Consider the following 17887-nt stretch of genomic DNA (forward strand, 5'->3'; position numbering starts at 1 on the left):
CGTTAGATTGTTTACGTTGATCCAACGATTATATTTATTTTCATCTTTGTATGGTCATGATTTCTCAAATTTAATACTTTATATTTATTTTCACCTTTGTATGGTTATGATGATTTCCCATATTTAATGCTTTCACTTTAAATGTGGGGAATCATAACCATACAAAGATGGAAATAAATATAACCGTTGGATCAATATAATCGATCTAACGGTGAGATTGATTGGTAGTAACACAACTTGGTTTTTACAATATCATTCCCTATATATATATATATATATATATATATATATATATATATATATATATATGAAAAAAAGATATCTAATATTATTCTAAACAATTTTATCTAATGTTCACAGAAAAAACGTCATTTTATGTTGAAAAATTAAAAAATTAGAATGATTAAGACTATTATATCCCTGAAATAAATTAAAATTACAAATATACCATGATTTCTACCCCCAAACGACGTCTTTAGAACAAACGAATATATATATATATGTGTATATATATATATATATGTATATGAGGTATGATCCTTTGATACCAGTGTCAAATTTAAAGTTTGACACCTCATCTGTTAGCCATTAGATCAAAAAAGATCAACGGCTCTGATTTGTAAGCATGTGACACCATTGATCTTTTTTGATCTAACAGTTCTCAGAGGAGGCGTCAAACTTTAAATTTGACACCGGTGTCAAAGAATCATATATATATATATATATATATATATATATATATATATATAGTGATAGGATCAACTTACACCGGTGTAAGAATAATAAATCTTACACCAAATCTTAACCGTTGATTTCCGTGCATCCAATGGTTGAGATTTATTAAGAATTAAAAATTAATTAATGAGTGAGACCTAATAAATCTTAACCGTTAGATGTAGAAAATCAATGGTTAAGATTTGGTGTAAAATTTATTATTCTTACCCCGGAGTAAGATGATCGTGCCCTATATATATATATATAGGGGTTTACATTTCTGCAGTTGTTGTACGTGCATCAATCAAATACTTGCCATATATATACTTGAAAACATTAAATGCGGAGAATCATAATCATACAAAAGATGAAAGCATTAAATGTGAAGAATCATAATCATACACCTGTCGTTGCTGTACGTAAAGCGGCTAGAAATGATGTTACCATATATATATATAAACATATATATAGGGCAGGATATTCTTACACCGGTGTAAAAGTTAGAAGTCTTACACTCAATATTGATCATTGATCCACTTGTATCCAATGGCTCACATTACTAGAAAATTTGAGTCCTTAGATATAAATTGGATCAACGGATAAGATTGAGAGTGTAACTTATAATACTGGTATAAAATGATCCTGATCCTATATATATATATATATATATATATATATATATATATATATATATATATATAGTTTTATATATATTGGTTTTTGACCCAACACATGGTTCCCTAGCAAGGATTTCCCAAGTGCTACTCTAGTTGTGTGGCCAGTCCTAATAGGATCCAATGAATAATATATAAACTTTGTAAAACACTTTTTTGCCGTGAAAATTGTGTGAGGAAAATCTGTTTAAGAATAATTTCTTAAAGAAAATTGGTTGAGACAGGGGACTCCATATTGATTCCACATGCATGATCAAATTAAATAAGAGTAAATATCTTTTTTGGTCCTCAACAAATTTTACGAAGTCCGTTTTAGTCCCTAGCAAATAAAAAGGTCCATTGTGGTCTCTAAAAAATACAAAATGAACCTATTTTAGTCATTTTGAGGACTAATATAGGCCTTTTTGAAATTGTGAGGGACCACAATTTCAACTAAATTGGTCCATTTTGAATTTCTTAGGGACCATAATGGGCCTTTTTATTTGCTAGGGACTAAATCGGGCTTCGTAAAATTTGCTGAGGACCAAAAAGGTATTTACTCATTGAATAAAACGTATATTTGTAAAATTAGTTGTTTGAAACGTGTTTGGATAATTGAATATTAATGGTATGAATTTGGAGAATATCCCGTCTTAACCAATTTTCTTTTAAGGGATTAAACACGTTTAACTCTCAAGGTCGAAAGTAACTTATAGGGACGTTTGGTTGAGGAATTTTTTTTTGAATACTAGGAAAATGTAATTGATAGGGAAATGGTTGAAAAGTGAGTTTGATAGGAAAATATAAAAAAAGTTGTTTGGTTAGAAAAAATTTAACCAGGCAAATTATGTAAGATTTATAAAATCTATGTTTGGTTTGAAGTAAAATATAGATGGGGAAATAAGTTACAATTACAAAAATGTCCATATTTTTAAAATAACTATAAATTACAAAAATGTCCCTCTTCTTAGCGCTGAATAGTAGCATCCTTGTGTTTTGTTTGCCATTTTTTTTTAATTCCTGTTGTTATAAAAAAATAAAAAATAGAGGACCTGGCCTCGGAGGGGGCAGAGAGCACAGCTCTCAAAGGAGGCTTTAGAAGTAGATATTATAATGTGTATGATTTGATTAAAATATTTTAAGTAGGATCCATTTGCATAAAGCCCAACCTTTTATCCCCTCAGCCATTTGCATAAGCTCCAACTGCACAATCGAATCTGAAGCACGATAATATCATAGCATCTCTCATACAAGTTGTCAGAGGGTATAATGGTCTGATTTGTTGTGGAGCCATGTGATTTACCCAGCTATCTATATAAAACCACCTCTCACAATGCTTTCTAAACAGTGCCAAAGTCTAGCATTCTTTCACAAAATTGAAAATGCTATGCATTATGGTTGCCTAGGAAATCAGCCATTTCTCTCTATACCAAACAAGTGCAAATCAGATTGCCAACTTCATTTGCATGGGATAATCTGAAAAAGCCCTCAACCAAACACCACCATAAGAGATTATTACTCCATTGAGTAAACTAATCCTGTAAAATTTTAAGGGATACTAAATCTAACGCCTTGTCTATAGCCGATAAATTAATATCCATACGATAGTACGGTAAACTGAATAAATCTTCTCTTTTTCCTCATGTATGGCAAACTTTACATATTGTTGGCCAAAATAAAGCAGACAGCATTTCGTCTGTATTTTGGACCTTTGGGATATTACCCATTATAAAATTTTCACCTAATTAACATGTCAAATACACCTCAAATCAAACATAACATAGATAAATATATTGCTCAGCTATCTATGGTTTAAGCTATCTCATCATCATACTGTCCTAAAAATAATGTCCATGATATTACTTTTACCTTTTGAGTAATTTTGTCTACATACATTTTTACCTCTTGACAGTCTTTTTTTAACTCATTTTTCATTAAAAGTGACTTTTCTATTTTCCTTATAATTATTCTTTAATATTATAATTAAAATTATTAATTTATAATTAAATCTACAACTGAACGGTTATTATACTAAACACAACATTGTAAGTAACTTAAGACGCAAAAACAATTCAGCATTTAACACCATGCATGATTAACTAAAAAGACAGTTAAATGTAAGAAAATTTAAGATGAGATTATATGAAATTAGAACACCAAAAGATTTAGGTTTATTTGTTGAAGACATGATTCTTGATTTCTTGGCTTTCTTGCTTCTTATTTTCTCTGATGCTCCTGCAAAGTTGGAAAGATTAAGATCTTCCTCTGTAATTCACACTACTCCTTGGTTACAACCATTGATGGGGCAAGTTGTAGAGTGACGGTTGTCCAACACACTGTGAATGCAGAGGGCACTTAGCCACACTTATTAACCCTAGTCTCCTTCCTATCATGGGCCTATGAGTTAGGTCTACACTATTACCACACTAATCAGATATCCAAGCCCAAATTAAAAGGATCACTAATTGACTGGGTTTTATATTGCACCCTATATGGAGACTTAGTCCGTTTTTATTAAAACATGAAAAATTATAATTGATTGAAGCTCATAATTATTATAAAAATTTCTCATATTAAATATATATATATATATATGAAGACTTACTCCTTTTTATTAAAACATGAAAAATTACAATTGAAACTCAAAATTATTATAAAAATTTCTCATATTATATATATATATATATATATATATATATGGAAACTTAGCCCGTTTTTATTAAAACATGAAAAATTACAATTGATTGAAGTTGATAATTATTATAAAAATTTCTCATATTAAATATATAGGATAATGCAAGTAGAGCTTCATTTTCTCATCATGAAGATGTAGAAAGTTGCACAAGACTTCAAATCTGTGTAGTAGAAAAATAAGTTGATATTCTGATAGTTTCTGTTCGCCTATAATTTTCTTATTTGTTTTATCTTTACAGGTTATCCAGATCCCCAGCTTGGAGAAATTGACATTCGGTATTGGAAACAAGGAGGTTTGCTGGAATCGAGTATCTCGAGAATTGCAATTTCGATATGGAAGAATTCAACCATTTGAAGAAGAATTCAACAGTTTTTTCCGCTGGAATCGAGTATCTCGAAGATTGAAATTTGAACAACGGCAATTCTTAGAGGCTTCTATTAAGCTTGTATTAAGCGTGGGTTTTTTCGAAGAGATCTTCTCAGCTGAACCTAATGCCGTTTACACTAGAGGTCTTCTTAGAGGTCTCTCGCACCTCAGAGAATTCAGTCTATTTGATCTGGATAATCTCAAATCCATTGGTTTAGAGCACTCTTGGCTACATTCCATTGCTGAAAATCTCGAAACATTAGAAGTAGTATTTTGTGGAAGATTGATAAACTTGGTACCATGCACGGTATCTTTCACCAATCTGACACATTTGACAGTACGTCATTGTAAAAGTCTTCTATATTTGTTTACATCCTCAACAGCCAAAAGTTTGGCTCGACTCAAAATGATGAAGATATGTTATTGCGAATCAATGCAAGAGATAGTGTCCAGAGAGGGGGATGAATCACATGAGGATGAACAAATAATATTTGGGCAGCTCCAGGATTTGTATCTTGAAAGTTTACCAAAGCTCACGTGCTTCTACAAAGGGAATTCAACTTTGTGCTTTCCATCCTTAGAGAATGTGTCCATAATCTCATGCAGCTGGATGAAAACTTTCTGTCCATTCAACGTAATAAATCCAGACAAGTTGTCTTCAGGAGTTAGTTTAATCATCGAATATGGAAGTCCCCGATGGGAAGGTGATCTTAATCATACCCTGCACAAAAGGTTTGCGGAAAAGGTATGTATGTATCGGATGAATAACATTCTCTCTCTCATATTCTTATTGATCTTATCGAATTATATATGATTAAAAATTTCAAATAACTAAACTAATAATTTAACATTAAATCGTGAATTCAAATCAATCAAACTTCAAGTGTAAAAACATCCTTATCCTTCTCATTAACTAGGAGGTCTCATTGAAGCATTTTTAAAAGTAAAGTATTCTCATATATAACAAGAAATGGACAAGCCTAAGATATTATTAAGTCAGATAGCAAAGCTAAGAATATGTGATGGAATTAATTCAAAACAACTTCGATAAGATAGGGAAAGGTCATCGTTGAATTGTATATATGTAAGTTGTCATATATGATCAATACAAGAACTGGGATTTTTTTTAATGATCAATGTCAAACTTCAATTTTAACATTTTGAACAATTTCAGTGTTAGGAAAATTAAAAATAAAATATAATTCTAAATATCAATTCTTACCGACCCCCCTAAATAATAAATTTTTGAGTTCATTCTTTTGCATGCGCAGATTTCAAAGGAAGCACGGAATATATCACATTTGGATCTCAGAGAGAGCACGCTACAAGAGATATGGCATGGAATACTGCCAGTCCCAGACATGTGCTTCAGTAATTTGATGGTGTTGATCGTGGATGGGTGCCAATTTTTATCAGATGTTCTGCCGTCTCATTTACTTCCTTTCTTAACTAAATTGGAAAGGCTGGAAGTTCGAGACTGTAGTTCTGTGAAGACCATATTTGATGTGAAATGCATAACAGAAGACAGAAAAATGAAAACTATGGAACCAGCCCTCCTCCCCCTCCCTTTTTCCCTCAAGAAATTGATTTTAGAGCAGCTGCCAAATCTGGAGAATGTTTGGAATGAAGATCCTCATGGATTTCTAAAGGTGCAACTTCTTCAAGAAGTAGTTGTTAAGAACTGTAAATGCCTTACAAGTTTGTTTCCAGCATCAGTGGCCAAAGATCTTGTGAAACTTGAAAATCTATTTGTGAAACACTGTGAGGGGCTGATGGTAATTGTTGCAGAGGATAATGCAGATCCAAAAGGAACAAATCTAGAGCTCACGTTCCCTTGTATGATTGAATCCCCTGATGATAAGATAATATTTGGGGAGCTCCAAACTTTGAATCTTGAATATTTACCAAACCTCACAAGCTTCTATAATGGGAGTTTTAGTTTAAGTTTCCCATCCTTGGAGGAATTGTCAGTATTCAATTGCCACAGGATGGAAACTTTCTGTCCCGGTACCATCAATGCAGACAAGTTGTTAAGAGTTAAATTTGAGGAGAACTCAGATGCTATCCCATTGGAAATTGATCTCAATTCTACCATACGGAAGGCGTTTCTGGCAACGGTAGGTGTTCTTCATTTATCTTTTTCTCTTTTATTGATGATACAAACTTTATTGAACATTACATTATATATTATTGTTATTAGAGAGACACGAAACAATGAATATTTTGTTTGCCTTGTCACTCTGTCCCAAATTGATGGCAAGGAGTATGTTAAATAGTTTATTTATTTTTTTACACCACAAAATTTCTACATCTAGCATCCTTTTTCTTGAGAAGTGTGTCCTATGAGAATGTTAATTAGAAACATTACTTTTAATTTTCAATAAAGAATTTACAGCTTCAATGGTTAAATCTTGAATTATTTTGTTCATCATTATTATATAACTATTGTGTTTATACTTTGTCTAGGCTGAGTCCAGAGAGGAAAAGGAGATTGATGGCAAAGTCAGCGATGAAAAGGAATAAATTTGTCCAGTACTACTTCTTTTTTTGGGTTTAATCCAGTACTACTATGCTTACTTTTGTGTTGAAAAAGAAAAAAAAAGAATTACGTGTGTGGTTTTAATTTACACAGTTGATGAAGAAGAAATGCATTGTTCCATACGCTAATGTAATAATGTGTGTGATTAATATTAGTTATGAAACTAACATCAGATGCTTTTGTAATTTATCCAGGCTGAGTCGAACTCGAATAATGCATGAGAGGTCAGGAAGAGGAGAGTGATGACAAAGAAAGTTGATGAAGAGGAACAAAGTTGTCCAGTACTACCAATATTATTACTTTTGGGTTTGATCTAGCATTACTATGATTGTTTGTGTTAAAAATAAAAAATAAAAAAAATACAAAACAAAACAAAACAAAAAACCAAAAAAAAGAAGAAGAAGAATTATGCTTGTATGGGTTTAAGTTGCACAGTTGATGAAGAAGAAATACATTGTTATGTATAATAATGTAATAATGTGTGTGGTTATAAGTTACAGCTGGTCATGAAGAACAAACATGAACTATATCAGTAAGTACGTTGTTCTATATACTAATGTAATAATGTGTGGGATTATAAATTATAAAACTAACACCATTGTTTTATAAATTGTCTAGGCTGATCCGACTCCAACAAGAGGACATGATGAGGAGCTGAAGAGGAACAAAGTTGTCAAGTATTCCTATTTTATTTTTTATTTTTTTGTGTTTAATCCAGTATTACTGTGTTTGCTTGTGTGTTAAAAAATAAAAAAATAAAAAATAAAAAAAATCTTGTGTGATTTTAAGTTACCGATTTGATGAAGAAATACATTGTTCTATATATTAATGTAACAATGTGTGTGATTATAACTTACAAGTTACAGATTGTTATGAAGAAGAAAGATAAATCATTTCAGTAAGTACGTTGTATTATGCACTGTTTATATATATATATATATATATATTAAAAAAAATGCGAGTGGTTTGTCCAGAGTCAAATTCACAGGAACTTTTTGCGCAAGGTATATTTGTTCTATTTGTTAACCCTTAATTTTGTCCATTTATTTCTTTTTTTTGTAATGGGGAGGGGCAAAGCCCCAAAAACAGATTACAAAACAGACATAGCACTAATCCTATCTTCTTCCAGCATCTCTAGTAAACGCTGAGGAGGGTCTAGATAGATATTGATCATATTACAAGTCCTAGAAGAGTACTTCACTAGCCAGTGAGCACAAGAATTACTATCTCTACAAATGTGCTTGAAACGTATGGTCCAGTCTTGTGACAACCATTTTCGAATTTGTTTGAATACCCTTGAGTTTCTAGGATCTTCATGTCTGTCTTGTAGTAAATTGATGGCAATAGTGGAATCACTCTCGATCATCAACTTCTTTATCCCTGTATCCCATGACAATTCAATTCCCTTTAAAATATCTCAAAGTTTAGCATCTAGTGGATTGCAATATCCAATATTATAGCTGAATCTTCTTCTGAATATGCTATTATGAAATCTCACAATACCTCCACATGTTGATTGATTCCTAATATTGGATGATGCTCCATCTGCATTGAGCTTAAACCATATCCCTCTTCTGGAGGAATCTAATTTCGTAAGATCGGAACAAAAGATGCATTTTGCAAATTCGCATTATCCTTCATTCTAGCCTTCTTGATTTGTTCTATAAAATTCGAAATCAGAATGAAACCTCTGGAAGGTCTGCAAACACCATCTTCATGGATTTGTTGGTTTGGCCATTTCCATAAAAACCAGTATGTAGGAAAAAATATATCTCTCCAATCAGATGCTCTATAAGAAAACTATTTCTTCATCATATTTCTTTCAAACCAGTCCTTTGTTTCCAACCTATAGAATTCATGTGGCACTCTTCCTCTAAACCAATATTCATTCCAAATCTCACGGGCAAACTTACAATCACGCAGCACATGAAGAATAGATTCCTCTTGGTTGGGACAACTTTGGCATATATTCGGACCATTGCTCCATTTACTGGTCTTTTCTCGAACAGGGTAGTTTGTCCATTTATTTCTATCTAGCTTCAATTTAAATCTGGATTCTAATGGGGGTTCAACGTTTGCTCATCTTCCCAAGCTTTCAAATCACAAGTGTATTGTAGGGGGGATTCTGGTAGCCTTCTTTTCAATTACTCCAATGATTAGTTAAAGTATTTTTGAATCATAATATTATAACACAAACAAACCAACAAATATAAGAAGAAAATTGTACAGAACAATCCACCAATAATTGAACAAACTTTTTTTAGTAACAATTATATATATATATATATATATATATATATATATATATATATATATATATATAATAAAAAATATTTCTACGGCCCTTTAGATAAGGTTATCTATAGTTATTCTTTAATAACATTAAAATTGTTTTTTTCTCTCTCACCACATCAGCAGGTTTTGAAAAATTACTGCAGAGAGAAGAAAACAAGCAACTTTAATGTTATAACTATATACTATAGGTAGTACAAAATTATAAATGGTAGCTGTAAATAATCTTATCTAAAGTGGTAGTAAAAATATTTACCCATATATATATATATATATATATATATATATATATATGCTATGAAGCACCGACACTTCAAAAATCCTAACGTGTCGTGTCCGACACTTTCCGATACTCACTGACACTTTCCGACACTCCAATACTTAGGGGTGTTCGCGGTCTGGATTGGATCGGTTTTGGAAGCAAAAATCATCCGATCCAATTCTTTCGGTTTGATCATATGATTATCCATTCGGCTTGAATTTTTTTCCAAATCCGATCCGATCCAATCCAATCCAATTTTTTTCGGTTTGGATTGTGTAACACCCCGTTCTAGAACCAGTTTGTTAACATCGCATTATGATATTAAGCGCAGTTACAATCACATTGGCTCAACTAAAAATCCGGGTAAATTTTTCTTTTTAAAACGACGTCGAATTTAAAATATCCAATTGCGTGATCATAACCATATTACCTCGCGGAATCAGATAAACCAAGCTTAACATCATGTTCTTATTCCATTTTTAAACCATTAATTTACTTCTTATTTATTTCACAACTTCTACTATATTGTAGATCTCTTCGTTAGCTACGCGTGGGTTCAAACCGCGCTCAAATCGGAGCACTGCAGCCCAAGTTATGGGTTTTCTACGAAACGAGCGCGTGAATCCTGCTGATCCCGGCGCGACCGGCGCCAGCTGTGGCGCGGCGGGCGCCATAGAAACAGAAGCTCCCGGTCGAAATGGCGCTGGAGGCGCCAAGGTTGGCGCCAGGTGCGCCAGCTGGTGATCCCGGCGCGATTTGAGCCAATGCCGGCGCGATTTGCGCTACGAAACAGAAGCTTTCGAGCAAAATGGCGTGATGTGCGCCAAGGTTGGCGCCAGGTGCGCCAAAGCTCTGAAGGTTTCACCAATTCTTAGTATTTTCCTCTAACTAGAGTTGTACTTGCCCAATTCACATAATATTGGTCTCTATGGAAAGCTAAGAAAAATATCTACAACTTCCATACATACACCACGGTCCAAATCTATCACATAAATTCCTCTCCATAAATGGTTCTTAGTTCTTGCATAATACAAACACATCTAAAGGGACATACATGCCTTTTTCCTCATGGCTTGTACTAAAATTTGGGCAGCATAACCTTTGTTTTCTCAACGATTCCCAACTTAGCACAAGGTACCTAATTGACTTTCCAGCTCAACAATCCAATACATAAAATACATTCATGCATTTAACTTACAGTAAGCATCATACATAAATATCTTCATTACTTACAATATTCCATCATGTCTTAATTACAAATCTCATATACATGCCAAAGGACTTAGTTACAAAAGGAACATGATCAAAGCAAGTAACCATGTATCAGATACCCATTACTACTACAATGATCATGCACTAAGTCCTCCAAAATACATCATGTGGCATCAAAATATACATATAGCAATGCTAAATGGCATGCAACTCAACATGCCCAGATATCAGGTACAATCTACTCATGCTTCTTGCCTCGATCAACCTCACCTCTATCAGTACCTGAAATGATGCCCCACAACACGGGGTGAGATATTTGTATATCTCACAGTAAACCAGAGGTCCTTGGAGATCACTCCACCCTAAGGTTCACTTTCGATGTACACATAATCATAATAGCTTAACACATTCTTATCAGCAAGCATCACATGGACTTCCAAGAGAGATCCACTAAGGGCTGTTTCTCTTAGGCTCTTACCACATGGAGATCCACATCGGGCTGTTTCCAAGGGAAGTCCTTTCCTCAATCTAGGAACCTCCAAGAGGGATCCACATAGGGCTGTTCCTCTTAGGCTCTAACCACATGGAGATCCACATTGGGCTGTTTCCAAGGGAAGTTCCTACCAATCATTCTCATCATAATACTATCACTCATAACCTCAATCACAATCCTCAACCATTACCTCATTCATTATTGCTACTTCTATAACCATTCCTCAATTACTCTTAAACGATCAAACATCAACCAATAATCATCAATCAATCATAACATGTATCAATGCATGAATCAATGCATGAGCATACAATTACAATCATAATTACATATCACATCTCATAAACCATTTCTCCTCCATGGAGTATGGTGGAACACTCAATGGGATCAACCCCAAGGTCCAAAGGTTTACCTTGCTCTTGAGCTTTCCTCAATTGCACACAACCACAAAGGTTGGTCACTCTACTTGGTCTTCTTGCCTCAATCCTATCAACACAAGGAATACAATCAATTGATGCTAATAATATCTTAACATTTAAGAGCATCCTTAATCTCAAGCATAATTTACTCAAATGTCAAACTATACTCAAATGACAATCTAAACTCATTTTCACCGTTTATTTATCATCACTAACAACATTTTCAAAGACACCAAGCCTCCATCACACTCAAACTCATAAAACCCCAAAATATACTATTCATCATCATCAACCTCAAGAAACTTCCATGAATACAAGGTTGGAGAAGTGGAAACTTACCACAATAGGTCACACAACCATGCAATAGAAGCCTCCCAAGCTCCCATGGAGGTAGGAGCCATCAATCTCCTCAATTTCACCTAGGGTTCGAATTTTTGAAGGAGAATATCTCTCTCCACAATAACCCCCACTCAAAACTAAGCTAGGATTATGGAAGAGGGGAAGATTTTGAGTGGTTTAGGCTTTGGAATCACTCCGATCGGTGGAGAATCGCCCTCTCACCCTCTTCCTCCCTTCTCCTTCCCTCCTTCCTCCTTCTCTCTCTTTTTCTTTCTTTTCTTCTTCTCTGGTGCAGGGTGTCGTGGGGAATGAATGGGGTAGGGGTTCTTTTTGGCTTTTAAGTCACTTAACTTAGTTAAGTGGCTTATGTGGGTATTGGTTCATCTATCTATTCAACTCCATTAATTACCAAACTTTACCCAAAAGTCTGGAATATTATTCTAGGAATATTAATATTTTTATTTTTATATTTTGGACACTTTTTCCAGTACCCATTTATACCCCTTAACTTTCACTGAGTACACTTTTTACCTCCAAAGTGACTCCAATTCGTTTAATTAAGTCTTATACTTAATTTTACTCACTAATTCAGGCTTAATTACTTAATTAAAATTAATTAATTAAATACTTAAGTTTGGGGTATTATAGATTGGATCGGTTTTCGGTTTTTTGAAAATCCTGAAATTTATTTCATGATTATTGTACAAATAACATCTTTTGTATATATTGGCTTTGTAAAAAAAATTGAAATAAAAAAGAATTAGTAAATTATAATATATATATATATATATATTTTATTTTATTTTGCAATGAGATATGAAGCTCTACAAAGATAAAATTTTGTTGATAAGATGTGACTACATTTTTTCTTGAGTTTAGATGATGGGTTAATGGGTCTTGGGTTTAGAAATTTTTAGGCTATGATTAAGGAAAGGTCCAAGTAGGTAGAGGGAAAATAATATATTGGATCGGTTTGGATTGAATCGGTTTTCATCAACCCATCCAAAAACCGATCAAATCCAATTAAAATTTGCGGTTTTTTTTTTGATTTTTTGTTTTTCGATTTTCGATTTATTCGGTTCGGTCACCGCGGTTTGAATCGGTTTGGATCGGTTGATAAACACCCCTACCAATACTCATTGGAAAGGTTCAAAAAAGGTTCAAAGATTACGTTGTATTGCATTTTGAGTTCCAACTATTAGATTTGTTATATTACGATTATGATTTTATTGGGTTTAATATAAACATTTGGGATATCTTATGTTTCTTTACAAAATTGATGGGTATTATAAGTATAGTTTTATTTTTTTGTTAAATTATTGAATACTAAATATAATATACATTACATAAATTAAAAATATTATATAATATCAAAATGTGTCCTAACATGTCAAAATTTAACATTTTTAGAATTAAGGTGTCGGAGTGTCGTGTCATGTCGTATCCCGTGTCGGTGCAACATAGGATATATGTATGTCAGTATTCCAGAAACCATATATTTACAAGAGATTACAACAATGTCATGAATTCCTACCGTACACTTTTATAATTAGTTCTTCACACCAATAATGCCAGGAATATCCAAATTGATCCTTTGTCCAAGTAATTTGTAGTACAAGATCTTCATCAGGTTAAGCTATTTCAAAAAATCGGCAAGTGTACCGATCGTTCCAAGTAATAAAAGGATGAGTAGAGTATCGTCTCCATGAGGATTGAGGCACCGAATTTATTATAACTTTTCCTCTCTTATTGGATTAATGAAATTGGTTTGAGAATAATTGTGTTTTGTGGAAATTGAGAACAATTTAATAAAGTGTGAATAATTCAAAGAATCTTAAGAAATTCAAAAACGAGATATTAAAGGTTGAGAAAATATTTAAGAGAATATTGCGGTAAAGAGATGCCAACACATTTATGATCTCCACCTTGTAATCTGAATTAATGTTTACATTTAATTTAACCATTGATCAAACAATTTACTATCTTTTAATTGATTAGTTAAACCCTAATTCCTTAGTGATCTTAACTTTATTAACACTATTAGAATCCTAATCCCTTATAAATCCCTTTTTAGGTTAAACTTTTGAATCAGTGAATCCTTAATGTTTGTGGTTCATGTAGCCTATCCCTAGTGCATACATGAACAGTTACTTTCTTTTTTGTCTGGAATTAGAATCCCAATATCCCTATTAAAAACCCTAACCCTCGCAATCCCGATAGAGTGATCAGTTCTAGAAGAATTAAGAGATGAAGAAAAAAGGAAAATAAATTCAATTGGAATAAACAAATATAAAATTAATCAAACTAGAAGGGTTCACATCAAGGGTTGTGACTCTTACCACAATAATAAAAGACTAGCCAGACATATTCATGTCTAACAATTCAATAAATAGAAAAGAGTTCATAAAATATAACCAGAAAAAGGAGAAGAAGAATTCTTGAATCTTTCAATCGCCAAGAGTTGTTCTCCGATCTCTGTCTTCGTAATTCTCTCAGTGTAAAAGTTTTTTTTTTTTTTTTTTTGTTTCTGACTCCCTTTTTATAACCAGCAATCCAATCAGGTCATAATCTCATGAGATAATTGATTAAATTTCCATTTTTATCAAATCCCATAAAATCAGGCTGCATTCGCAACGTCCACGCGATCAACACCAATTTCGCGCGATCCGCGCGGACGATTAGTTGAGGATCCCTGTACTTGGCGCGATTAGCGTGAGTTCCATGCTACTTGCGTGAAGAGGCAGTGGGTTGGCTCCTTTTTTCTTCCACCTTGGCGCGATTAGCATGAAATCCACGCTATTAGCGTGAAGTAGCATGAAAGTAGCATGTTGTTTCTTCCTTAGTTTTCATGCTATCAGCGTGAAATTCACGCCAGTTGCGTGAAAAGGCAATGGACATGGCGCAATCTGCGCCATTATCACGCTATTCGCGTGAAACTCTTGTTTGTAACATCTTCTTTCCATGCTTTCCTCCTACAAAAATATAGAATCACAGTGAAAGTGTGTCTTGTAACGCCCGGCCGCTTCAAGAATCAATGACTATCCCCATATACTAACACGAGACTTTTCAGTGTGCTTTTTCCTCACTCGCACACTTCCCGGGAAAACTTCCTAGGAGGTCACCCATCCCAGAATTGTTCCAAGTCAAGCACATTTAACTATGGAGTTCTTCCGCTCCGGGCTACCGAAAAGAAGATGCATTTTGTTAGTATAGGTAGTACCAATTAATTCTTATAAGCTATCCCAAACTGTGCAGTCTTTAGAATCCCTCTCTTTCGGGTGTCGATTCGATTCATTCATGCATGTAACCCCCCACTGGAAGCCTGTCAGGAGCCGCTCCTTGTCCATGCCTTTTTGCACCGGCGATCACTCCCCGCCCTCATCAGCGCTCGGGATGTTACATGCCCACCAGCTTCCGCCTGGTTCGTCCTCGAACCACACCGTACTGGAAGAGAGGCCCTGCTCTGATACCACTTGTAACGCCCGGCCACTTCAAGAATCAATGACTATCCCCACATACTAACACGAGACTTTTCAGTGTGCTTTTTCCTCACTCGAACACTTCCCGGGAAAACTTCCCAGGAGGTCACCCATCCCAGAATTGCTCCAAGTCAAGCACGCTTAACTATGGAGTTCTTCCGTTCCGGGCTGCCGAATAGAAGATGCATTTTGTTAGTATAGGTAGTACCAATTAATTCTTATAAGCTTTCTTTGACCGAATGCACCGTATGAAAAAGCTTTGTTTGACGTCATTGACAAGTATTGAACTTCTCTACTGGTTTCTGCAAAGAATGCCTAATCTAGAAAGGTTAGACTTGTTAGACGCTGACATTGTTGAGTTAGTACCAAGTGGAAACATTGCGCCACAAGAAAGATTGGGAACCGTATTACAGCTTAAGCTATTGCTTTTTTGGGCATCATCGATAAAGGAACTAGGATTTGAACGAGACCCAGTTCTACAGAGACTAGAGCATTTGGAATTACATGACTGCGGCAATTTGATCAATTTAGTACCTTCCTCGGTATCTTTGACTCACTTAACATATTTGGAAGTAACTGAATGTATTGGATTAAACTATATAATTGCATCCTCAACGGCCAAATGCTTGGTTCAACTCAGGACCATGAAGGTAATCCAATGTAAAAAAGTAAAGGAAATAGTAACTCATGAGGGAAATGAAGAAGACGGAGTGATCGAAATTGTATTTAGCAAATTGATTTCTATAGAACTTGCGAGTCTAAAATACCTCACGAGTTTCTGCAGCTACAAGAAATGTGAATTTAAATTCCCATCATTGGAAAAATTGATTGTGAGAGATTGCCCCATGATGAAAACATTCACCGAGAGTCACCCGCGCGAGTGCACCAAAGCTGCTAAAAATACTTGTCGTTGTAGGAGAAGAGGAAGAGCAATGGCATTGGGAGGATGACTTGAATGCCACCATACAAAAAGTTTTCAAAGATAAGGTATACTTATTCTTTGATAAATACAAATTCTCTTAGTTTTATGAGGTTTTCTTCTTCCAAGAGAGAAAATAAAAATTTACATGTTTGTCTTCATCGATAAAGCGCGTCATGATTTTAATTCGACTGCTTCATCTAGTTGTTTGTCAAAGAATGGAGAGAATCTCCCATCATCGTAAACATTTTCTTTTTAATCAAAATAATATAGGGAAAAATGTTTCTGTAATTAATGCAGATAAGTTGTCTGCATTTATTTTCAAAACGACGTCGTTTTGGTATTGAAATCTTAAAAAATTATAAATATAAAGACTATTATAATCCTGAAATAAATTAAAATTACAAAAACGTCATAATTTTCGCCCCAAACGACGTCGTATTGGGCTTATTGCAGATAACTTATCTGCAGCCTGCAGAAAAAGTGAACCCAATAATATAAATTCAATTCATATTGTTAAATATTATTTGAAGCTTTATACTATGTGTAGTTATATGTTTTGATTTATGACTAATTTACTTTTTGTATAGATATTTCGAGATATTTTGAATCAAAGTTATATATTTTTGTTCATCTTGAAGTTTGCAAAGACAACTTGGTATATCTACTATAAGATTATTATTAAAACATGTCAATGATGGACTTGGTCAAAGCCGTACCCAAACGAAAAAGTATGTTATCCAAGTGATTGGTTGAGAGTCTTAACTCGCAACACCTTCATTTTCCTGGTGTACCATTAAAATCTAGAGTGCCCGGTAATAATTTATATTGTATTAATTTTATTTGTTTCTACAGCTTTCCTGGGAATACACGCTGGATCTGGAGCTTTCTGAATATCCTGAATTAATAGAACAAGTATGGCATAGCCATGATTTGGTGCAAGTGAGTAGATTTCGCAGTTTGAAAAGTTTGGTGGCAGCAGGATGTAATAATCTAGTGCATGTAATTCCATCTCATTTAATTCCTTGCTTTAAGAATTTGGAAAAGTTAGAAATAAGGGATTGCAGTGAAGTGCAGGTGATATTTAAGGGGTTTGATTTTCTCATGTTACATGAGAATTCAATTCTTATGTTGTGACTCAACTAGTGGTGGGTCCCACATTTATTAAAAAAAGAAAAACTTTGCACGCAAATCGAAGGGTCACAACATGAGAATTGAATTTCCATGCAACATGAGAAAATGTTTTCCCCATATTTAATAGCAATAAAATTAAGGAGACAAAAGCTTTGGGAATATTCAGTTTGAAAATATTGTCTTTAACTGATCTACCAAAACTGGAGCATGTCTGGGACAATGATCCTGAAGGAATTATTGGCCTTCAAGTGCTAAAGGATGTACAAGTTAAAAAATGCGATAGCCTTAAAATTTTGTTTCCAGCATCGATGGCTAAAGATCTTATCACACTTGAAGTGCTTAGAGTAAAATACTGTGCAGAGTTGGTAGAA

General features: G+C 34.0%; 1 protein-coding gene and 1 long non-coding RNA gene across 3 annotated transcripts; one reads left to right on the forward strand and one right to left on the reverse strand.

Moving 5' to 3' along the window:
• Positions 1-5754: 5754 nt before the first annotated feature.
• On the forward strand, positions 5755-7295 carry LOC133295147 (uncharacterized). The gene is made up of 3 exons (XM_061493943.1): positions 5755-6545; positions 6895-6960; positions 7162-7295. The coding sequence occupies exons 1-2, from the start codon at positions 5790-5792 to the stop codon at positions 6949-6951; spliced, it is 813 nt and encodes a 270-aa protein (XP_061349927.1). The 5' UTR covers positions 5755-5789; the 3' UTR covers positions 6952-6960; positions 7162-7295.
• Positions 7296-10881: 3586 nt separating this feature from the next.
• Positions 10882-16414, reverse strand: LOC133295044 (uncharacterized). Of its 2 annotated transcripts, none has more exons than XR_009749291.1 (3): positions 16231-16414; positions 11639-11712; positions 10882-11015 (listed from the first exon to the last, which is right to left on the reverse strand). It is a non-coding gene; the product is annotated as an uncharacterized LOC133295044 (long non-coding RNA). The 2 variants fall into 2 exon arrangements; XR_009749292.1 differs by lacking the exon at positions 16231-16414 and adding an exon at positions 11985-12110.
• Between the last annotated feature and the right edge of the window lie 1473 nt (positions 16415-17887).

The sequence above is a fragment of the Gastrolobium bilobum genome, unplaced genomic scaffold (genome assembly GCF_033153095.1).
Source record: "Gastrolobium bilobum isolate Gb01-03AN ecotype WA unplaced genomic scaffold, APGP_CSIRO_Gbil_v1 utg913, whole genome shotgun sequence".
Taxonomy (NCBI): domain Eukaryota; kingdom Viridiplantae; phylum Streptophyta; class Magnoliopsida; order Fabales; family Fabaceae; genus Gastrolobium; species Gastrolobium bilobum.

Bases quoted from the DNA above. Each gene is read 5' to 3' on its own strand.
- LOC133295147 (XM_061493943.1), top strand. From the start codon at position 5,790: ATGTGCTTCAGTAATTTGATGGTGTTGATCGTGGATGGGTGCCAATTT. The intron at 6,546-6,894 runs GTAGGTGTTCTT...TACTTTGTCTAG, and splicing joins GGAAGGCGTTTCTGGCAACG to GCTGAGTCCAGAGAGGAAAA.